At 38.8% G+C, this 25,053-nt stretch overlaps 1 protein-coding gene across 4 annotated transcripts in view; it reads left to right on the top strand.

The window, feature by feature from the left end:
• The window catches only part of LDAH (lipid droplet associated hydrolase), a 152,075-nt gene that overhangs the window by 64,386 nt on the left and 62,636 nt on the right, over positions 1–25,053 (top strand). For 2 of the 4 annotated variants that reach the window (XM_003908325.4, XM_009183747.3), the window contains one exon: positions 19,444–19,678. The exons of 1 other annotated variant lie outside the window; for it this stretch is intronic. In XM_003908325.4, coding sequence (XP_003908374.1) covers positions 19,444–19,678 — 235 coding nt within the window. Of the gene's footprint in view, positions 1–19,443; positions 19,679–21,089; positions 21,370–25,053 lie in introns of those variants that run through there. One more of the 4 variants, XM_009183748.3, reaches the window with a different exon arrangement.

The following is a 25,053-nucleotide window of genomic DNA, read 5'->3' as shown; positions in this document are numbered from 1 at the left end:
TCCCGGGTTTAAGCAATTCTCCTGCCTCAGCCTCCCGAGTATCTGGGACTATAGGCGCCTGCTGCCATGTCTGGCTAATTTTTTTGTATCTTTTTTAGTAGAGGCGGGGTTTCACCGTGTTGCCCAGGCTGGTTTCAAACTCCTGAGCTCAGGCCATCTGCCTGCCTCAGCCCCCCAGAGTGCTAGGATTACAGGTGTGAGCCACCGCGCCTGGCCTGCATACTTTACTTTTTCTTAGCCAAGAATAAACAGTCTGTGGGGGAGGCACTTTTTTTTTTTATGTCAATATCCTGCTCTTTAACAAAATTTTCTCCTAGGTTCAACATCGATTGTTTATCCTTGCCTGATTCAATCTTTATAAAGATTTTCTAACTGTAGTACTTTCTCCACATAAACCCATTAGAACTCAATATTCTATTATAAGCAAGAACCTTCCTTCTTATGTATGTATAATTTGTATGTATGTATGTATTTATCAGCATGGACTTACGAATTTTGGATGTATTAAAGGTATATGATTCATTACTATATTGATTTTGGTGATAAAATTGTTCCATATTTGGCCACTGGGAGCCACTTAAGTCTGGCTCCTATTGTAACTGCAATTTTAAGCAAGATGTTTATTAGGCATCATAGAAGTGACCTGCTGGAGGTAGAGTTAGCCACATGGCTATCTAGGGTACAAGGGTTCTAAACAGCAGGATAGTTATTACAAAGGCTTTGAGGCCACGAGTATGCCTGTTTGAGAAACAGCAAGGCCAGTGTGACTGAAGTAAAGTGACTAAGGTGTGAAGTAATAAGACAGGGAAACCTTCATTGCATTTGCCCTCCCCACAATCTTCTTCTGTATCCTGTGGTCCAGAAGAAACATTAAATACACGCTTATACCCACCAACAAATAAAGAAGTAAAACCTGCCATTAAGTCAACTTCTTGAATTTATTTTGTATGTTGTAAAATCCAGATAGCTACATATAGATGTGTACTTTTTGAAAATGTATCCCGTCAGCCAGTGATAGTTATATTTCCATGGAGATTATTCCAGTCACCTGTATTTGAACAATTATACAGGATCTGACAATAATTAGAAAAGGGAGACAGGGGCCAAGTCAACCTACTAAAAGTTTGGATTTCACATTTTAAATCATTGGTTAAAAAAAATAAAGTGAAGATGAAAATGTTTCTTTTGTTAAAAAAAGATAAGAAAATATAAAATTGGAGCTTTTATTAATTTATACATGTGTCAGAGAAATAATAGACACAGAGAAGTAGCAGACAGTGGCATGCACTTATTAGCTTCTCACATTATTAGGCTGGAAACATGGGCTATTACTGTACAGTGAAACTAGAGTTTAAGGTGGAGAACCAGATTGACCTGATGCATATGAGTGTTTATGAGTTTCACATTGAAGGTGCCTGGTTTGTTGTTGTTGTTGTTGTTGTTGTTTTCTCTACAACGAATACAGCTTAGAATGAGTGAGGCCAAGTTCAAATCATGTAGCTGTAACTATCAGCTTGGTGAATTTCTGAGTTATCAGAAAGTGAGACTCTTGGGGCATGATGAGGCCATAAGTCAAGGAGTATCAGCAACCATGAGAAGCTGCAAGAATCTAGGAATGGATTCTCCCTTGGAGCTTCTTGACACAGTGCAGCCAAGGCATCTTTGTTTCAGCCCAGTGATACTGATTTGGCCTCCAAAACTGCCAGAGAGTAAATTTTTGTTATTTGAAGCCACTCATTTGTAGCAATTTGTTACAGCAGCTGCTGGAAACTAACACATTGCCATTGACACTTGATAGCTACTTCAGTATGAAGACCTGTGTATCTGTCTTGTTCAGTTTGGGGGAAACTTTCATGCATTATTTCTGTCATGTTTCCTTCCCTCCTTCCCTGTCTTTTCTTTCTATAACTCATTTAATAGGACATTAGTTTTCCTGGATTGGGTGTCTGATTTTCTTTCCACCTGCTCATCTCTATGCTTTCATTGGAATTTCTTTCCACTCAATCTTCTAACATTGTCATTGATTTTTTTTAATTGAAGTATAAATTTTTTTTTTTTAATACTACTGTCTTTACCAGGCACAGTGGCTCAAGCCTGTAATTCCAGCACTTTGGGAAGCCAAAGTGGAAGATTTCTTGAAGTCAACAGTTCAAGACCAGCCTTGGCAACATAATGAGACCCTGTCTCTACAAAAAATACAAAAATTAGCCTGGTGTGGTGGCACATGCCTGTAGTTCTAGCTACTTAGGAGGCTGAGACAGGAGAATCACTTGAATCCAGGAAGTTGAAGATGCTATGAGCTATGATCATGCCACTGCACTCCAGCCTGGGCAACAGAGCAAGAGCTTGTCTCTATAAAACTAAATACATTTAAAAAAAAAAAAAAAGGAGGAAGATGGCCGAATAGGAACAGCTCCAGCCTGCAGTTCCCATCGTGAGCGACACAGAAGTTGGGTGATTTCTGCATTTCCAACTGAGGTACCAGGTTCATCTCACTGGGGCTTGTCAGACAGTGGGTGAAGCCCATGGAGCAGGGTGAGGCATCGCCTTACCTGGGAAGCGCAAGGGGTCGGGGAATTCCCTTTCCTAGCAAGAGAAGCCGTGACAGATGGTACCTGGAAAATCGGGACACTCCCACCCTAATACTGTGTTTTCCAATGGCCTTAGCAAACGGCACACCAGGAGATTATATCCCATGCCTGGCTCAGAGGGTCCCATGCCCACAGAGCCTTGCTCACTGCTAGCACAGCAGTCTGAGATCGAACTGCAAGGTGGCAGCAAGGCGGGGGGAGGGGTGTCCGCCATTGCTGAGACTTGAGTAGGTAGACAAAGCAGCCTGGAAGCTCAAACTGGGTGGAGCCCACCACAACTGAAGAAAGTCGGCCTGCCTCTGTAGACTCCACCTCTGGGGGCAGGGCAGAGCTGAACAAAAGGCAGCAGAAACTTCTGCAGACTTAAACATCCCTGTCTGACAGCTCTGAAGAGAGGAGTAGTTCTCCCACCATAGAGTTTGAGATCTGAGAATGGACAGACTGCCTCCTCAAGTGGGTCCCTAACCCCTGAGTAGACTAACTGGGAGACACCTCCCAGTAGGGGCCAACTGACATCTCATACAGCTGGTTGCCTCTCTAAGATGAAGCTTCCAGAGGAAGGATCAGGCTCAACATTTGCCATTCTGCAATATTTGCTGTTCTGCAGCTTCTGCTGGTGATACCCAGGCAAATGGTGTCTGGAGTGGACCTCCAACAAACTCCAACAGACCTGCATCTGAGGGTCCTGACTGTTAGAGGGAAAACTAACTAACAGAAAGGACATCCACACCCAAACCTCATCTGTACATCACCATCAGCAAAGACCAAAGGTAGATAAAACCACAAAATGGGGAGAAACCAGAGTAGAAAAGCTGAAAATTCTAAAACTCAGAGCGCCTCTTCTCCTCCAAAGGAATGCAGCTCCTTGCCAGCAATGGAACAAAGCTGGAAGGAGAATGACTTTGACGAATTGAGAGAATAAGGCTTCAGACGATCAGTAATAACAAACTTGTCCGAGCTAAAGGAGGATGTTTGAACCAATTGCAAAGAAGCTAAAAACCTTAAAAAAAATTAGATGAATGGCTAACTAGAATAAACAGTGTGGAGAAGACCTCAAATGACCTGATGGAGCTGAAAACCATGGCAAGAGAACTACGGGACACATGCACAAGCTTCGGTAGCCAATATGATCGAGTGAAAGAAAGGGTATCAGTGATTGAAGATCAAATGAATGAAATGAAGAGAGAAGAGAAGTTTAGAGAAAAAAGAGTAAAGGAAATGAACAAAGCCTCCAAGAAATACGGGACTATGTGAAAAGACCAAATCTACATGTGATTGGTGTACCTGAAGGTCACGGGGAGAATGGAAGCCAGTTGGAAAACACTCTTCAGGATATTATCCAGGAGAACTTCCCCAACATAGTGAGGCAGGCCAACATTCAAATTCAGGAAATACAGAAAACACCACAAAGATACTCCTTGAGAAGAGCAACCCCAAGACACATAATTGTCAGATTCACCAAAGTTGAAATGAAGTAAAAAACGTTAAGGGCAGCCAGAGAGAAAGGTCAGCTTACCCACAACGGGAAGCCCATCAGACTAACAGCAGATCTCTCAGCAGCAACTCTACAAGCCAGAAGAGACTGGGGGCCAATATTCAACATTCTTAAAGAAAAGAATTTTTAACCCAGAATTTCATATCCAGCCAAACTAAGCTTCATAAGTGAAGGAGAAATAAAATCCTTCAGAGACAAGGAAATGCTGAGAGAATTTGTCACCACCAGGCCTGCCTTACAGGAGATCCTGAAGGAAGCACTAAACATGGAAAGGAACAACCAGTACCAGCCACTGCAAAAACATGCCAAATCATAAAGACCATAGATGCTAGGAAGAAACTACATCAACTAAAGAGCAAAATAACCAGCTAACATCATAATGACAGGATCAAATTCACACATAACAATATTAACCTTACTTGTAAATGGGCTAAATGCTCCAATTAAAAGACATAGACAGGCAAATTGGATAAAGAGTCAAGACCCATCAGTGTGCTGTATTCAGGAGACCCATCTCACACGCAGAGACACACATAGGCTCAAAATAAAGGGATGGAGGAAGATCTACAAAACAAATGTAAAACAAAAAAAAGCAGGGGTTGCAATCCTAGTCTCTGATAAAACAGACTTTAAACCAACAAAGATCAAAAGAGACAAAGAAGGCCATTACAAAATGGTAAAGGGATCAATTCAACAAGAAGAGCTAACTATCCTACATACATATGCACCCAATACAGGAGCAACCAGATTGATAAAGCAAGTCCTTAGAGACCTACAAAGAGACTTAGACTCCCACACAATAATAATGGGAGACTTTGACACCCCACTGTCAACATTAGACAGATCAACGAGACAGAAAGTTAACAAAGATATCCAGGAATTGAACTCAGCTCTGCACCAAGCTGACCTAATAGACATCTACAGAACTCTCCACCCCAAATCAACAGAATATACATTCTTCTCAGCACCACATCACACTTATTCTAAAATTGACCACATAGTTGGAAGTAAAGCACTTCTCAGCAAATGTAGAAGAACAGAAATTATTATAACAAACTGTCTCTCAGACCACAATCAAACTAGAACTCAGGATTAAGAAACTCACTCAAAACCGCTGAACTGCATGGAAACGGAACAACCTTCTCCTGAATAACTACTAGGTACATAACAAAACAAAGGCAGCAGCAATAAAAATGTTCTTTGAAACCAATGAGAACAAAGAAACAACATACCAGAATCTCTGGGACACACTTAAAGCAGTATGTAGAGGGAAATTTATAGCACTAAATGCCCACAAGAGAAGGCAGGACAGGAAAGATCTAAAATTGACACCCAAACATCACAATCATTCCCTTTGAAAACTGGCACAGGGATGCCCTCTCTCACCACTCCTATTCAACATAGTGTTGGAAGTTCTGGCTAGGGCAATCAGGCAAAAGAAAGAAATAAAGGCTATTCAGTTAGGAAAAGAAGAAGTCAAATTGTCCCTGTTTGCAGATGACATGATTGTATATTTAGAAAACCCCATTGTCTCAGCCCAAAATCTCCTTAAGCTGATAAGAAATTTCAGCAAAGTCTCAGGATACAAAATCAATGTACAAAAAATCACAAGCATTCTTATACACCAGTAACAGACAAACAGAGAGCCAAATCATGAATGAACTCCCATTCACAATAGCTTCAAAGAGAATAAAATACCTAGGAATCCAACTTACAATGGATGTAAAGGACCTCTTCAAGGAGAACTACAAACCACTGCCCAGTGAAATAAAAGAGGACACAAACCAATGGAAGAACATACCATACTCATGGATAGGAAGAATCAATATTGTGAACATGGCCATACTGCCCAAGGTAATTTATAGATTCAATGCCATCCCCATCAAGCTACCAATGAGTTTCTTCACAGAATTGGAAAAAACTGCTTTAAAGTTCATATGGAACCAAAAAAGAGCCCGCATTGCCAAGACAAGCCTAAGCAAAAAGAACAAAGCTGGAGGCATCACACTACCTGACTTCAAACTATACTACAAGGCTACAGTAACCAAAACAGCATGGAACTGGTACCAAAACAGAGATATAGACCAATGGAACAGAACAGAGCCCTCAGAAATAATACCACACATCTACAGCCATGTGATCTTTGACAAACCTGACAAAAACAAGAAATGGGGAAAGGATTCCCTATTTAATAAATGGTGCTGGGAAAATTGGTTAGCCATAAGTAGAAAGCTGAAACTGGATCCTTTCCTTACTCCTTATACGAAAATTAATTCAAGATGCATTAAAGACTTAAATGTTAGACCTAAAACTGTAAAAACCCTAGAAGAAAACCTAGGTAATACCATTCAGGACATAGTCATGGGCAAGGACTTCATGTCTAAAACACCAAAAGCAATGGCAACAAAAGCCAAAATTGACAAATGGGATCAAATTAAACTAAAGAGCTTCTGCACAGCAAAAGAAACTACCATCAGAGTGAACAGGCAACGTACAGAATGGGAGAAAAGTTTTGCAACCTACTCATCTGACAAAGGGCTAATATCCAGAACCTATAAAGAACTCAATCAGGCCGGGTGCCATGGCTCAAGCCTGTAATCCCAGCTTTTTGGGAGGCCAAGACAGGTGGATCACGAGGTCAGGAGATCGAGACCATCCTGGCTAACAATGTAAAACCCCGTCTCTACTAAAAAATACAAAAAACTAGCTGGGCGAGGTGGTGGGTGCCTGTAGTCCCAGCTACTCGGGAGGCTGAGGCAGGAAAATGGCGTAAACCTGGGAGGCAGAGCTTGCAGTGAGCTGAGATCCGGCCACTGCACTCCAGCCTGGGCGACAGAGCGAGACTCCGTCTCAAAAAAAAAAAAAAAAAAAAGAACTCAATCAAATTTACAAGAAAAAAACAAACAACCCCATCAAAAAGTGGGCAAAGGATATGAACAGACAGTTCTCAAAAGGAGACATTCATACAGCCAACAGACACATGAAAAAATGCTCATCATCACTTGCCATCAGAGAAATGCACATCAAAACCACAATGAGATACCATCTCACACCAGTTAGAATGGCAATCATTAAAAAATCAGGAAACAACAGGTGCTGGAGAGGATGTGGAGAAATTGGAACATTTTTACACTGTTGTTGGGACTGTAAACTAGTTCAACTATTGTGGAAAACAGTGTGGTGATTCCTCAAGGATCTAGAACTAGAAATACCATTTGAGCCAGCCATCTTACTGGGGATATACCCAAAGGATTATAAGTCATGCTGCTATAAAGACACATGCACACGTATATTTATTATGGCACTATTCACAATAGCAAAGAGTTGGAACCAACCCAAATGTCCATCAATGAGAGACTGGATTAAGAAAATGTGTCACATATATACCATGGAATACTATGCAGCCATAAAATAGGATGAATTCATGTCCTTTGTTGGGACATGGATGAAGCTGGAAACCATCATTATGAGCAAACTGTCACAAGGACAGAAAACCAAACACTGCATGTTCTCACTCATAGGTGAGAATTGAACAATGAGAACACTTGGACACGGGGTGAGGAACATCACACACCGGGGCCTGTCGTGGGGTGTGGTGCCAGGAGAGGGATAGCATTAGGAGATATACCTAATGTAAATGACAAGTTAACGGGTGCAGCACACCAACATGGCACATGTATACCTATGTAACAAACCTGCTTGTTGTACACATGTACCCTAGAACTTAAAGTATAATAATAAAAGAAAAATACAAAAATTAAAAAATTAAAAAAGGATGCCACTTGTTTACTGAGTGTTTCTTTTATATCCCACTCATCATTGATACAGTATTTTCTCTTAGCTCTAAGCAAATTACAATTTCTTCTGATTCTTCATTGTCTTTTCCTCTGAGTTTCTTTTATATTTATTGTGCTGTCTTTCATGTGAGAGGCTTTACCTAATATCTGTCAATCTGTTGTTTTTTATTTATATTAAGGAAGTTTTTCCCCCCTGAAATCAATAGATGAATGGGAATTATATTTTTAACTTATTAGAATAAGTTAAAAATGTGTAAATAGAATAAATGTGTTTGCAGGGCATTTACCCTCCTAAGACTGAGGGAGAGTGTGTTGTGGCTTGTTGTTATAACTGTCTCCTAGATTCATTGAAGATAGAGGTTACATTTGTTTCACAGTCTCCTCATTGGTTTGGAGTAATTTTTCAAAAGAAGGAAGGAAACATTTTTACCTTACAATAGAAGTCTGAAACCACATATTTTATGGTGAGCTCTAGAAGGACTAACGGAAGCACTCACAGGGTAGTGTCCCTAACAGAATGTGCATCTTTCATGCAGTAATTATACTTTACTAGTGGAAACTATATTCCTTTACATAAAGGTTTTACAATGTTGAAAATAAAAGCTATGATTTTTACCTTTAAAAAGAAGAGTGAAACTTAATTGAGAATATTATAGAATTATCTCAAAATCAAACTGCTTTTTTTAAAAAAAACTTCACTTTTATTTTAGATACAGGGGTGCATGTGCAGGGTTGTCCGGTGGGAATATTGCATGATGCTGAGGTTTGCAGTACAGATCCTGTGACCCAGGTAGTGAGCATAGTACCCAATAGGTAGTTTTTCAATTCCCCCATCCTCAAGTAGTCCACAGTGTTTATTGTTCCCATATTTATATCCATATGTGCTCAATGTTTAACTTCCTTTTACAAGTGAGAACATGCGGCATTTGGTTTTCTGTTCCTGCATTAATTTGCTTAGGATAATGGCCTCCAGCTCCATCCATGTTGCTGCAAAGGACATGATTTCATTCTTTTTTATGGCTGCATAGTAGTCCATGAAGTATATGCACAATATTTTCTTTATCCAGTCTACCACTGGTGGGCATGTGGGTTGTTTCCATGCCTTTGTTATTGTGAATAGTGCAACAATGAACATAAGTGCATGTGTCTTTTTGGTAGAATGACAAAATTAGTCTTTGATTTAATGGTGACAAATGTGCTTAATAACTTAATGCAAACTTTTGCTGTGTGCATTTGAAAAGCATCAGTTAATTCTATCAATTGGAAATATTAGTTGTATTTACTGAACAACTGTCTAGAGCCATTGAGTTAGGTGAATTTCTTGGTTACTGACTAACACAGAGTACATGATCCCCAGTTTCATCACAGAGCATTTTCAGATATCGTGGGGGCACTTTTGATGGACAAAGGCTATCAGCAATGCTCTTCAGTCCCATTAGGGAAGTTAAGTCTCCCCAGAGTCAGTTGTCCTTTCTCTAAGCTCTGCAGAAGCTGAGATCTCAGAAGTTTAGTAAGGCAGGCTGGGCGCAGTGGCTCACGCCTGTAATCCCAGCACTTTGGGAGGCTGAGGCGGGTGGATCACCTGAGGTCAGGAGTTCGAAACCAGCCTAGCCTATGTAGTGAAACCCCATCTCTACTAAAAGTACAAAAGTCAGCTGGGTGTGGTGGGACGTGCCTGCAATCCCAGCTATTAGGGAGAATGAGGTGGAAGAATTGCCTGAATCCAGGAGGCAGTGGTTGCAGTGAGCCGAGATTGTACCATGGCACACCAGTCTGGGCAACAGAATGAGATTTTGTCCCAAAAAACAAACAAACAAAAAAGTTTAGTAAGGCAGAGGTAGAAATCAGTAACTAAATTTCGGTTATCTGGGAGATACCATGGTACTACCGGGAGGGATGCTACCCTTATGAACCTGTTCCGTCTGGGAGTAAATGGGAAGAGGAAACCCCCTTCAGAGACCTGTGAGGAAGAAATAAATATCAGATATGTCTTCTTTCCTAAACTAAGCAGGACAGATCCTAACCTGCTCCGTTATCAAAGCTGATATGGGGACTTACACACTTCTTTAGCCATTTGGGCCTAACCTTTTGTCTGTGAGTTAACTGCTTATATTCCCAAGGTTTAGTCTCTGTCTCATGGGGTCTTAGCTGCCCTAACTGATGGATTTGCTTCATACCACATAAAATTGAACAAGAAAGCTGCCCTCTTTGCCTTCCAGTTGACTTCCTAGAAGCTGGGAGTGTCCTGGGGCAGCTTCTATGGCAGAAATCCCTTGTGGCTGGAGCTGTGCTGTGTGCCCTATACATGCCTCTGGCTATGGCCCTTTGCATTGTGTTATTCATCCTTGGCCTGAAATCCTGTCACGGATACCTTTGCCTCATCTTAGTACTGGTATAAAAATGGCATTTTAGTGTATGGAACTGAAGTATACATGTTTCACAGTATCTTTCAGTAAAGTTAAATAGGGAATAATTTTTTTACGGTTTCACTGAATAACCCTGTATTCTATCATCAGCACTTTGCTTATGTAGATACTCAGTGTTTGTCAAGAAAATTTCTTTCTGAGCTGCTGAGTTCCTGGACCCTTATAGAGAAGAAATTTTGAGTGCCCATTTTGTATGTTTCTATTTTACTCTTCATTTCCCATGTCCTCATACCTCTCTAAGTATCTCTCCCACTAGAATTTATGTTCTCTGAAGGCAAGGGCTTTGTCTTGTCACCCCTGTGTCTCCAGCACTCAGCACAGCACCAGGCATACTGTAGGTACTCAGTATATCTTCATGAATGAACAAATGAACAAACCAATGAACAACCAGTAAATCTAACGAATGGCTCCCCCTCCCAGTCATGCTAGACCTGCACTTTTAAATATTGGGGTTTTTAACTTAGAACAGTCCCAGTGCCACTGCCAAACATATTGGTTGGGTATGTGTGTGCTTCCTGACCGATACATAGCACTCCAGCTCCAAGTTTATGCCAAGTAGCAGTTTCTTGATCAGCAGAGCCATCCTGTCACATTCTGTGTAGCTTTACCTCCAGGAACCATGAGAAAGGCCTGATACTACCAAAGGCCATAGTAGTCATGTGAGAATTTTGTAACTATAGACCTTGAGGTTTGCTATTCACTATTCACTGAATTCTGAGGCTACCTGGAGAACAGTGTTTAATTCAAAATAACAGGTGTTCCCTAAGAGACAGTTGTACTGTAGAGCAGCAGGTAAAGAATAATTTGCAGTGAGCCTGTGAGCATCTTTGTTTTCTGAATGAGTTCTCAGTGATTCTGAATCGGAACAGCCCAAAACGAAGTGGTTTTCATGAGTTCAAGCTGAGGAGAACAGCATTTTGCATTCAAAATAAAATAAGTGAAGAGAATATAAAATGATAAAAGCCTGAGAAGAATGGGCTATAGGAAGATATTGAAGCTAAGTTTCAGATGTTTGTGTAGTTATAAGTTATGTAAAGACCTCTGCAAATATGGAAACATTCCTTATAATTAACAACCCTGACATGAAAATCAAACGTATGAAATGGCTGCTTTTTTTTTTTTTTTCCACATTCAGGTAATTAAAGTGTAGAAAAATCTCTGCCCCAGAAGGTCTGAATATAATTCACATGAATGGAAAATGGCAAAAGTGGTTAGTTTCTTGAGTAGCGTCTTAACTGAAACATACTAAAATGGCATAATTTTGGTTCAGTAATCAGTAGTTGAAAGATCTCGTGCTTTACTTCTTAGGATATGAGTTTAATTATTTCTGGAGCTAAATGATTTGAGACATTTGTAAAGATTAGCCCGTATCTGACAATAATAGTAGTAATTGGTTCAACCCTAAGAAAATTGCCTCCAAACAATAACAATTACAAATAACTGATTTCGTATGTAAATGTATAGTATATATAAACATTAATGGCATGGATTCAGAAGTCATCCTGCTTGAATTCATATCTCTGTCACTTTCTGGCTGAACCTCAGTTATCTCTTCAGTGGAATGAGGGAACTTCATAAGGTTTTTATGTATATTAAATGAAATAATATATATAAAGTGCATAAGTGTAGCACATGGAAAATAGTAAGCTGTCTCTACTACTGTTAATCCAACTACTTCCCTGCGAGGCATATTCTTATATTTCTGACATACAAAGTTTTTAAGACAGAGTAGAAAATCTCAAAAAGCAAGCTCTTGATTAAAATATAATGGCATTTGCAGTTTATAAACTGCATACTTATTAAATAAGCTGACTAGGCTTGTGTTTCCAGTGTGATCCTAAGGAGAGGAACATATGGCCTTAAGAGGAGATAAACAAAACTAGGATTACTTCTAGACCTATGTTTTGACAGCTAGAAAGTTTATCTTTGAAGGCTGTCTGGTTGACATTACATGTTGGCTAAGACATTCCTTACAAATGTTGCAGTCATATAAAAAGAGAAACTGTGTGCTATTTTTTGTTTGTTTGTTTCCTGCTTGTACAGTGGGGAAACCCCCTGCCATAACTACATCAGGTGGGTTAAACTAATAAATAAATAGGCAGAGTGCCAGTGATAATGTTCTTTTGAAGATGTTGAAGTACTATTTGTTGCAGCTTCACTTAGTAAATAACACATAGGCATCATTGCTGCTCTCCCAGAAAAAAATGGATGCATCTGTAATAAGCTATATAAACGGATGAAGTCTTTTAAGGATTTTTAAGATTTACTGTTTTTTTTAAGCCTATTTAATGAAACAGATTGCACACAATCCACACCTGAGCACCATACTTCTTACCTTGTGGCCATACCTCAAATTGTTTCTTAGCTTCTTTTCTGAAAAATGATTAACAACAATAATAATAAATTCAAGAAAAATAAGCATCAAAATACTTTCCTCTAACCCCCGCAAATGTAGCCAGTGTAAAAAGTCCCAGTGTGCATATTTACCTTCCTGTACTGTTCAAGAAAACACGGTTGTGCTTCATTATCAAAAGTTGATTCTGGTAGATAGCAGAAGAGAATGTGAAATATGTGAAAATGTTTTCTTAGGATAGAATGAATTGGCTAACATGGGAGTTCTTTTTTTAATGAGATAGTAACCTAAGAAAATGTTTGGTCATGTACACAGATTTGGAAACCTTCACCGCACAGCTGTGTTATCAAATTAGGCATACTTCCTTGACCTAGGTGATTATTTTTTTTTAACAATATGAAGAATGAAAAATTTTTATTACTGTGACTTATCCTATCAAATTTTGACTATAAATTTCATTGAAATTATCATTATAATATCTAGGAAAAGTTTCACCCAGCAGGTAATAATTGTTCTCCAAAGGCAAGAGAGGAAAACCAGTCTCATCAGCTAAGTATTAGTTGTGATAAGGTCTTTGGTCTTCTTATGTTTTTACAAGGCAATGATGCATTCAGTGTACATATTAGAACTTCCTTATTGTTTTGGTCTGTTCCCATTATTTCGGAGTGCATTTTAATTCTCAATTTGTTATTGATATAGATCAACCAAATATTACCCTGTGGTTGCTTATATATTTTTAGAGTTTCCCTTACATGCAGTTTTGCTTAACATGGGTCACAGTAAAGGATCATTTATAAAAGTAATGGATTGTTTCCTGTTTCTGCCAGCTGATTTGATCAATCTAAAGTTCATTATGTACTATGAGTTACATAACCAGTATGGAATCTGTGTGGGACATTCTCATTTTAGTTGGGTGTTAACTGAATTAGCCATTTATATCCTTTAAATCATCGAGGACATTTTAATAAACACTTGAACTGCTCTGTTCTTCATGTACCCTGCTCCAGCAATACGGTTCACCTGGCTCTTACCCAAACACACCACATTAGCTTTCTATGGCCTCTACACATGCTCTTCCCTCCCTACAAAATTTATTTTTCCGAGCATCTCTTAGCTTACTCCCTAACTGCCTTTGCACAAATGTCACCTTTCATCAAAGCCTTTACTAAACACCCTATTTAAAGCTATCCCACTACCCCTCACAGTTTCTAGTCCTCTTTTATTATTTTATCTGCTCCCTCATAGGACTTGTGACTTACTACCATTATACATATCTGATTCAATTATTATTTATTGCTTAAATTGTTATAATCATTATAAATCACTTATGGCTAATTAATATACATATTATGCTCAGTCATTTACTTGATTAGTTGTTAGCCTCAATTATATTTTATTTTTTAATATATATTTTTAATTGACAAATAGAAAGTGTATAGATTGGTACAATATGGTGTTTGGAAATAAGCATATATTGTGGAATGACTAAATCAAGCTAAGTGTAATACTTATGCAGTACCTTACATGCTTATCTTTTTTTGTGGTAAGAACACCTAAAATCTATTCTACTATCTTAGCAATTTAAAAATGGGCAAAGGACTTGAATAGACATTTCTTCAAAAAAAAAAAAAATACAAATGACCAACAGGTATATGAAAAGGTGCTCAATATCACTAATTATCAGAGAAATGCAAATCAGAACCACAATGATATATCACCTAACACCTGTAAGGATGTCTATTAGAAAAACAAAATATAACAAGTGTTGACAAGGATGTAGAGAAATAGAAATCTTTGTACACCTTGTACACTGTTGCAAGAGCATTGGTAGAACTACTTTGGAAAACTCTTTGTAATTATCTACTAAAGATGAATATATGCCTACTATATGACCCAGTATTTCTACTTTGAAGTGATGTAGCCAACAGAAATACATGCATACATGCACCAAAAGACATATACAAAAATGTTAATAGGACTTCTGGTTTCCAGTTCCACATGTAGGGAGCTTAGAAGTTGCCATTCCAACCCTAACAAGTAAAAAGCTGAGCAAACTGATAAATCAACTCTTATTGGACCCAGGATAGGGGAAGACACAGGGAAACCCACTGTCCCCAAAAGACTAGAGAGACAGACTGGCAAATACTGAGAGCCACAAGTTACTACAGAACATGCAGTCACAAATAGAAACCCCCACAGGAAGCAGTGCCTTGGTAGAAAAACCTGAGCTGTAATTGATGAATTATAGGAGGTTCAGTATGAACAACTCTAAAAGTTTAAAACTCCAGGGGGACCCACTCATGGGGAAACCCTACTATTTTGTTAGACTTACCTACATGAGCTAAATTAGATTCTCCAAGTAAATATTGCAGAAAAATCCCTATGTGCTTCTGGCAGGGGGAGGATGAAATGAACCATTCTGAAATATGCCAGAGCACTGTGCTCTTCTTAACAAGGTCTGCCCCCAGGAGAAATTAGTTAGCTAAATCCTGACCTGCTGGGGTATTATTAGAGCCTGACCCAAGGGAAGGGAAATACCTAACTCTTGTCAGCTCTAACCTTCTGCATCAGAGAAGGGAAGTACTAAACTCCAGACAACTCTAGCCATCCTGTCCTGCCAAAGAGGGGAGAAGAATACTGAGGAAACACTTAGAAGTTTGTAGACCAGAGGCATATGCTTACTAAAAGACTGAGACTTAATCATAGGATGATAGAATGTCTCTCCTCCCCTTTCCCCCACCTAACTACTGCATTACTAAAACCTGATTTACAGAAGTTCCTTTTACCTGGTACATCATGTCCAACTATCAAGAAAAAATTACTAGGCATACCAAATTCAAAAAAAAAAAAAAAGAAAAGAAAAGAAAAACAATCTGAGGAGAATAGAGCAAGCTTCAGACCCAGACCGGTAGCGATTCTGGAATTATCAGATGAGGAATTTAAATCCGCTATGATTAATATACTAATGCCTATAACAGATAAAGAAGGCATCATTCAAGAATAGGTAGACAATGTAAGAAGAGAGATGGAAATCCTAAGGAAAAAGCAAAGAGAAATACTAGAGAGTAAAAACACTATAAAATAAAGAATGCCTTTGATGGGCTTATCAGTAGATTGAAAGTGGCTGAAGAAAGAGTCTCTGAGCCTAAGAATATCTCAACATAAACCTCCAAAACTGAAAAGCAAAGAAAAAGGCTGAGAAAAGAAAAAAAAAAAAAAAAAGAATAAGGACTGCAGGACAACTACAAAAGGTGAAACATATGCATAAGGGGAATACTAGATGGAAAAAGAAAGAGAGAAAGAAACATTTCAAACAATAATGACAGAGACATTTCTTAAATGAATGTCAGACATCAAACTTCAGATCCAGGAGACTCAGAAAGAAAATAATAGGGGCTTGAAACTCTGATCTCCATAAAGAAAAGAAGAGCATCAAAGAGGAAATAAACAAAGATAAAACAAAAATGTTTATTTTTCTTATTCTTAATTTATCTAACTGATAAGTTTGTTCAAAATAATAATAGCAACAGTGCTTTCGATTATGTATGTTTATATGTTATATGTATGCTTACATATAAGTGAAATGAATGCAACAACACAAAGAGCAGGAGGGAAGACTTAGGATTATTTTGTTTTTGTAAGATATACTACTTGTAAAGTGGTGTAATGTTGTTTAAAAGTGAACTTGGACTAGTTGTAAATGGATGTTGCAAACCCTAGGGCAATCACTGGAAGTTTTTTTTTTTTTTTTTTTTTTTTTTTAAGTAAAACTGACATGCTAAGAAAGGAGAAAAAATTGAATCACATAAAATGCTCAGTTAAAACCACAAAAGGCAGAAAATATGTGGAAGATGAAAATAGGAATAAGAACAACAGAGAAAATAATGACAAATATAGTTGATATTAATTTAACTACCAATAATCACTTTAAACATCAGTGGTCTAAATGCACCAAATAGACCTGGCGTGGTGGCTCACACCTATAATCCCAGCACTTTGGGAGGCTGAGGCAGGAAGATCACTTGGGCCCAGGAGTTCAAGACCAGCCTGCGCAACATAGGGAGAGAGACCATCTCTACAAAAAATTTGAAAAATTAGCCAGGCATGGTGGTATGTGCCTGTAGTCCCAGCTACTCAGAAGGCTGAGGTGGGAGGATCTCCTCAAGCCTGGGAGGTCAAGGCTGCAGTGACAGAGTGAGATCCTGTCTCAAAAAAAAAGAAAAAAAGAAAAGCACTAATTAAAAGATTGTTAGAGTGAATCAAAAAACAAGACTCAACTATATGTTGTTTAGAAGAAGCCTACTTTAAATATAAAGATACATGTAGATGAAAAGTAAATGGATGGAGAAAAATATACCAAGCTAACACTAATCAAAAGAAAACAGGAGTAGCTACATTTCAGACAAGGCAGACTTTCAAAGCAAAGAAAGTTATCCAGGATAAAAAAGGTCATTACATAATGATAAAGAGGTCAGTCCTCCAAGAAGACATAACAGTCCTTTACATGCGTGTGCCTAGCAGCAAAGCATAAAACTATGTGAGGCAAAAACTGATAGAACTACGAGCATAAATATATGCATCCACTATCATAGTTGGAGATTTTAACACCCCTTTATCAGAAATGGACAGATCCAGCAGGCAGTAAATGGGTAAAGACATAGTTGAATCCAACAACACCATCAATCAACTTGTATAATTGACATCTATAGACTACTTCAGCCAACAAGAGCAGAATACACATTCTTCTCAAGATCACATGGAACATTCACCAAGATAGACCACATTATGGTCCGTAAAGCACACATTAACAAATTTAGAATAGAAATTATATAATGCCTGCTCTCAGACCACAGTGGAATTTAGAAACCAATAAAGGAAAGATAACTGGAAAGTCCCCAAATACATGGAGATTAAACATGGATTAGAAAAGAAATTTCAAGATAAATTAAGAAATAATTTTGAACTAAATGAAAATGAAAACAGAACTTATCAAAATTTATGAGATGCTGCAATGAGCCAGGACCATGCCATAAAATAAAATTAATATATCAGAGATGTATGTACTCCATGTCCATTGGAACACCCTTCACAATAGCAAAGTTAACAGAATCAACCTAAGTGTCCATCAGCAGATGAATGGATAAAGAAAATGTGTGTGTACACAATGGAATACTGCTCAGCCTTAAAAAGAAGTTTTGTCATGTGCAACAATGTAGATGGAGCTGGAGAATATTATGTTAAGTGAAATAAACCAGACACAGGAAGACAAATACCACATGTCCTCACTTATATGTGGAATCTGAAACAATAGAACTTACAGAGCAGGGAGTGGAATGGTGGTTACTAGAGTCTGGGGTGGTGGGCAGTGGGAGAAGGAGGAGAGGATGGTCAGAGGGTACAAAGCCTCAATTAGGAGGAATACAGTTTTTTCCTTTGGGATATATTGCACAGCATAGTAAGTATAGCAAAAACAGTCTTTATAACAAATGATACTGGAACAACTGAACATCCACGTGCAAGAAAATGAATCTAGACATAGACCTTATACTTATCACAAAAACTAACTCAAAATGGGTTATAGATCTAAATATGAAGCAACTATAAAATGACTAGAAGATAACATAGGAGAAAACCTAGATGACCTTGGATATGATGATGACTTTTTTAGATACAAACCAAAGGTACAATCAATGAAAGAAATAACAGATAAGCTGAACTTCATTAAAATTAAAAGCTTCTACAGAAAGCAGGGTCAAGAGAATAAAAAGATAAGTCATAGACTGAGAGAAAATATTTGAAAAGACACATCTGATAAAAGACAAATCCAAAATGTACAAGGAACTCAGAAAACTCAAAATAAGAAAAATATAAAACCTATTTAAAAATGGGTCAAAAACCTTAACAGACACCTCACCAAAGAAGATATACAGATGACAAATAAACATGAGAAGATGCTCCACATCATATGGCATCAAGGAAATGTAAATTAAAGACAATGAGATAACGCCATACCTGTTAGAATGGCCAAAATTCAGAACACTGACAATAAATACTGAAAAGGATATAGAAACAGCAGGATATGGAGCACCTCTCATTCATTACTGGTGGGAATCAAATAGTCCAACCACCTGGAAGACAATTTAGTGATTTCATACAAAACTAAATATATTCTTACCATGTGTTCCAGCAATTGTGCTCTTAGATATCTACCCAAAGAATTTGAAAACTTAGTGCACACGGACATTTATAGCAGCTTTATTCATAATTGCCAAAACTTACAGGCAACCAGTATTTCCTTCAGTAGGTGAATGAATAAATACACTATGGTACATTCAGATGATAGAATATTTTTTAGCATTAAAAAGAAATGAGGGGACCTGGACATGGTGGGTCACGTGTGTAATCCCAGCACTTTGGGAGGCCAAGGCAGGAGGATCATTTGATCCCAGGAGTTCAAGACCAGCCTGGGCAACATAGGGAGACCCTGTCTCTATAAAAATATAAAAAATGAACCAGGCATGGTGGGGCACACCTGTAGTCCCAGTTACTTGGGAGGCCGAGGTGGAAGGATCACTTGCACTCAGGATGTCAAGTCTGCAGTGAGCTGTGATTTTGCCTCGTTATGGGCTGAGAGGGTGGTGAGTGGTGGTTCTTCTCAGTCTGAACAGATCTCTAGTCATCCTAAAACCCAGTCATTTGTCATTACTGTACAGAAGAAACAATAAGTAATGGACCTATCCCTTAAGAAAACCCCTCATCAAAGTATGCTTCTTTATTGTAGGTAATTCGCGCCTTTCTGCTGTTTCCAACAATTGAACGAATGTCTGAGTCACCCAATGGCAGAATTGCCACTCCACTTTTGTGCTGGTTTCGATATGTTCTCTATGTTACTGGCTACTTATTATTGAAACCGTGTCCTGAGAAAATCAAGTCCTTGCTAATCAGAAGGTGCCTTCAATTAATGAACCTGGAGAATGAATTTTCGCCATTGAATGTATTAGAACCATTCTGCCTTGGTAAGCACAGATTTTAAAATGTATATGTTTATTCTTGTATCGCAAAGTGTTTACACAATACTCTCTGACAGTGGACAAATATCAAGCAAGCAATTATTTACTAGTTTTTTATTTTTCTCTTCCAAAAGTTTAAAACTAGAAATAAATAAAATTAGAAATAGAATGAGGGAATTTTTACATGAGAAATTAGACGGAAAAGCCTCATCAAGTTTTAATTTTATCTTGCGTTTCCGATTCTTCACTCTAGCTGCAGGATGGTGAGAAACACTTCTTCTGCACATAGTACATAGTATATACGGAGTCCCTACAGGAATCCTGGGTATGCCTGTTAGCTCAGTGGGAGTACTTTACAAAAAACAGCAGAAGGACACAAAGCCTAATACTCTTGTAGAGTTAACAGTTTGTTTTTATTTTCCTTCTTTAAATGTTTTGGGAGAATTTAAATCATAGAAGTAATAAATAGTTGTCATGGTAATGTATTTTAATACTGGGTGCTTTGCTAATTGTATTTTATGAATATGCTAGGAAATGTTTTTGTGACTTTACTTTTTGGCTTCAAAAGTTGTTTTAAAATGTAATTTATCGTTTTAGATCATACTATTTTATACTATATTTATAAATGACTTTCATAATAAAGTAATCCTAGTTTCTTAATCTATAAGGTGGGGATAACAATACCCCATACTTCAAATGTTATTCTAGTGTTAGATGTGATAAAATATGCAAAGCTTCTATCTGGTATTTTATTTATAACAGACCTCCAATGAATGATGTAACAATTAGTTGCAGCAGTAGCTAATGGCACTTTCTAAGCTTTTACCTGTGATCCTCAAAAGAACTAATAAGGTTTAGTATTGCTATTGTCCCCCTTTTAAATGAAGCAACTGAGGTACAAAGAGGTTACATGATTGCCCCGAGTTATACAACTAGTATGTAGTGTTGAAGCCCAGGCATTCTGCTGCTGTATTGCATTTCCTTTCACCATAGCTGCTGCTGTTGCCCTAGTTAATGATAACAGCAGGACTCCTGAATAAAGTTTTCCATGCTCAGCTGTATTAAGAATGCCATAAGGTCACATGCGTAATGAACTAGAAACAAGTTAACAGCCCTGCCTGTTCAATTGTACAGCTGCAGTTCATATGGGAGGTATTTTTCTAAATATGTAACAAGAAGCAGTCCTCACAAATACAAAATTCAGTATATTTATCCTATTGATAGATTTTTCCCCCTTCCATTTCCCCCCAATTTCCATTCTTTAATATAGCCTTAGCATAGTGGTTAAAAAAGATGAGATAGGAAGAGGGGAAGCAAGGGCTAAGGACAGTCATGGAAATTGCCAGAGGTTGAAGTTGGAAATATCCCTTAAAGACCATTTGGTCCAACTCTTCATCTGTCCACCATATTGTTACAGAAAAGGAGTCCCGATCCACACCCTGAGAGAAGGTTCTTGGATCTCGTGCAAGAAAGAATTCAGGGTGAGCCTGCAGTGCAAAGCAAAAGCAAGTTTATTAAGTGAGTAAAGTGGTGAAAGAATAGCTCCTCCGTAGACAGAGTAGGATATTCCTGAAAATAAGAGGAGGGATGTACCCACCCCAGGTACAATGCTTGTATATATAGGGAGATGTGTTCTGCTACAAGTTTGTGATAAAGGATTAATTTTCTTAATTACTATATTTTGCAAGATTCGATATTATTATTATTATTATTATTTTGAGATGGAGTCTCACTCTGTCACCCAGGCTGGAGTGCAGTGGCACGATCTCGGCTTACTGCAACCTCCGCTTCCCAGGTTCAAGTGATTCTCCTGCCTCAGCCTCCCGAGTAGCTAGGACTACAGGCAAGCACCACTGTGCCCAGCTAATTTTTGTATTTTTTTTAGAGACAGAGTTTCACCATGCTGGCCAGGCTGGTCTCAATCTCCTGACCTCGTGATCCACCCATCTCAGCCTCCCAAAGTGCTGGGATTACAGGCGTGAGCCACCGCACCCAGCCCAAGAATCGATATTACTATCTTTGAAGCAAAATTAGTAATGCCTTTGTTCTCCAGATATCAGGATATCTGGACACTCCCAAGTCTGAGTCTGTTTTGGTAAACATTATTAATTTGTTCCCTTAACTTTAAACATCTAGAGGCTCGGAATGCCTTACTTTCTGAGAATACAGTCCAGCAAGTTTCAGCCTCATTTTCCTAGCCCACACTCAACATGAAGTCTCTCTGGTTCAAATGCCTCTGACAATATTATGGAACAGATGCCTACTGGTGAAAATGATACTGACAGGAAGTCAGAAACCCTCAACTCTCATTTTGGTTCTGTTCTAGAGTCACTCTGTGGCTTCCATTTAGTTCCTTCCCCTCATTGATTTTCAAATGTTGATTAAATCAAGAGTTAGAGCCAGTCTACCTTTGGAAATTACTTGAGACCCAATGGAATCAGCATTTGAAATTCTGGCAAATATATGTAAAATTCTCCACATATACTTTGATAAGATCATTTTACTTCTCTTTACAGGTTTGTTTGTCCCTCCTAGCCCCTTGTTGCTCTTTGTCATTTTCTTTTTGCCTTGTAGAATGGATTTTATAAAGCATTCTCCAGTTATGGATTCCATTTTCCTCCTGGGATTTCTGCTTCCAGGAAGATAGGGTAAATGGACTTTCCACTATTTCTCCTGCTAAGTACAAAAAACCCTGGATATTATCTATAAAACAACATTAAGAAGACTATACAAAGTAGAGAATAGAAAGCAGGCTATGTAGGGACTTTGGGACCCAAGCAACAAACACAGTGGTGAGTTCCGTAGGTTTTCTTTTTATCACATATATCCTAGATGTGGAGCCAGCAACCCAGAAACACCAAAGAGTAGAGACTTTTAAAGGCCCCAGCAAAAGCCTACCCTGTCTAGCCCAAAGACCGGGAAAGGAGCAATGTTTCATAGAGCAGGAAAAAACAGTCTTCTCCCTACCTTGTATAGTTCTTACTTGGAGCAGATCTTTGTTACAAAAGACAGATTAACAAGAAAAATATATAAATTTATTAACATTATATTTCATATGTACATGGGAGATGCCCAGAGAAATGAATAAATCTCAAAGAGGTGGCTTCTGAGTTCAGACTTAAATACTAAATACTTCAACTAAAACAAAGAAAAGAAGTCAGTAATGGGAGGTAACCAAGAAAAGCACTGTACACAAGACAAAAGTTTCTTATGCAGATTTAGGTTGGTGCCCTTTGCATTGATAATAGAGTCCCTGGTGATTTAGAGTCATCCTTCATGGTACAGAGAGGAAAACACAGATTCGAGTGGAAATGTCCTTTATAGATGTGAATTTCCCTTTAAAAAGGGAACTTCTCCATTTTTAGAGCTTCTCCTGTGTCTCCAGTTTCTCAAAATACTCAGTTTAAAATAATCTTTTTGCCCAAGAGGCATCTTTAGGAATGGTATATTTTGGGTCCCCTACAGTCATTTTGCGGCAGTATATTCTGATCTTCAATATTTTCTTTCTTTATTATTATTATATATTTTTTGAGACAGAGTCTCACTCTGCCACCCAGGCTGGGGTGCAGTGGCTCAATCTCGGCTCACTGCAACCTCTGCCTCCTGGGTTCAAGCAGTTCTCCTGCCTCAGCCTCCCAAGTAGCTGGAACTACAAGTGCCCGCCACAACTCCCAGCAAATTTTTGTATTTTTAGTAGAGAGGGGGTTTCACCATATTGGCCAGGCTGGTCTCAAACTCCTAACCTGAGGTGATCCACCCACCTTGACTTTCCAAAATGCTGGGATTATAGGCACAAGTCACCACAACTGGCCTCTGGTCTTTAATACTTTCTAAAAGAAACTTTTAGACAGTAACTGCTCTACTCTACTCCAGCCATCTCCAGCCATGCTTGCAGAGATTGAGTGGACTTTACCCTCTCCCCAGCAGTAATGAAGCACCCCCTCTCTTTCTCTGCTCTCGGGTACTGTCCCAGAAGAGGCTGAGTAGAGAGCAAAGACTTTCATCACTGCCCTGCAGTAATGGGACTACCATCGCCACTACCCCCATATTATCAGTAAAGGTCATGTGGGAGAAGTAACAAGGGACTCCCACTTGTCCCAGCCAAGATGGTAACAGTGGAAGCCTAGTACAGAGTCAGAATTGCTTTCCCTACCCAGCAGCTATAAGGAGCCCCTTCATCCCTTGGGTGTCAATGTAGCAGGACGAGCCTCAGACAAAACTCCTCAGACACTGAGTTAAAGAAGGAAGGGGTTTATTCGGCCAGCGACATCGGCAAGACTCCTGTTTCAAGAGCCGAGCTCCCCGAGTGAGCAATTCCTGTCCATTTTAAGAGCTCACAACTCTAAGGGGGTGAGCGTGAGAGGGTCGTGATCGATTGAGCAAGCAGGGGGTACGTGACTGGGAGCTGCATGCACCGGTAATTAGATTGGAACAAAACAGGATAGGGATTTTCACAGTGCTTTTCTATCCAATGTCTGTAATCTATAGATAACATAACCGATTAGGTCAGGGGTCAATCTTTAACTACCAGACCTAGGGTGTGGGACTGGGCTGTCTGCTTGTGGATTTCAGTTCTGCCTTTTAGTTTTTACTTTTTCTTTCTTTGGAGGCAGAAATTGGGCCTAAGACAATATGAGGGATGGTTTCCTCCTTTACTCCCCGCCTTTGAGACTCTCACTCAATAGTGGGAGTTCTCACTTTCATTTTTACTACCTAAGTCTTCTTGCAAGACAGATCGATAGTGATTCATATAGTACACTTGTGCTGAAGCATTTTGGTGAACTAAGGTAGCGATGAAGCTTTTTATCATTTGAAGAAGTACAGATAGCAAACAAGGGAGCAGTAAGCAGGTTCCTATTACTATTATAACTCTTATTATAAGAGTTTTAAATCCTCCTAGCACTGGGAACCGTTTTCTAAACATGACCCCAGGATCAAATCCATGGCACACTTGCATGGGCACATGTGCCAATTTTGTCGTATCTCTGTCTTAAACTACTTGCCCTTGATTATCTATGTGTAGGCAGCAATTAGTAAGGTTAAATTTCCTACAGACCTCTCCTTCAGCTGCTAGCAAGCAGTCAAGAGCTAATCTATTTTGATAGATAGCATTTCTCATCTGAGCTTCTTGCCGAGCCAGAATAGTCAAGGCTCTGCCAGTTTTATTAGTGATTATTTTTAAGACAGCTTGTAACCATATGATTTGGTTGATCATGTAAATGGGGGTCTGGTATCCTCACGAGCCATCTTGTGCCTAAGTAGCAGGCCTGTAATATTGTATGATTCTCTCAGAGGGCCATTTATCATTTTTTCAATTTCCTATAGCTATGCTTCTCTTTTCGCGGGAAGCATAGACAGGGAAGCCTAGGAATTCACCTGTT

The sequence above is a fragment of the Papio anubis genome, chromosome 14 (genome assembly GCF_008728515.1).
Source record: "Papio anubis isolate 15944 chromosome 14, Panubis1.0, whole genome shotgun sequence".
Taxonomy (NCBI): domain Eukaryota; kingdom Metazoa; phylum Chordata; class Mammalia; order Primates; family Cercopithecidae; genus Papio; species Papio anubis.
Note: the sequence above shows the minus strand (reverse complement) of the source record. Positions and strands in the feature narration are given on the sequence as shown.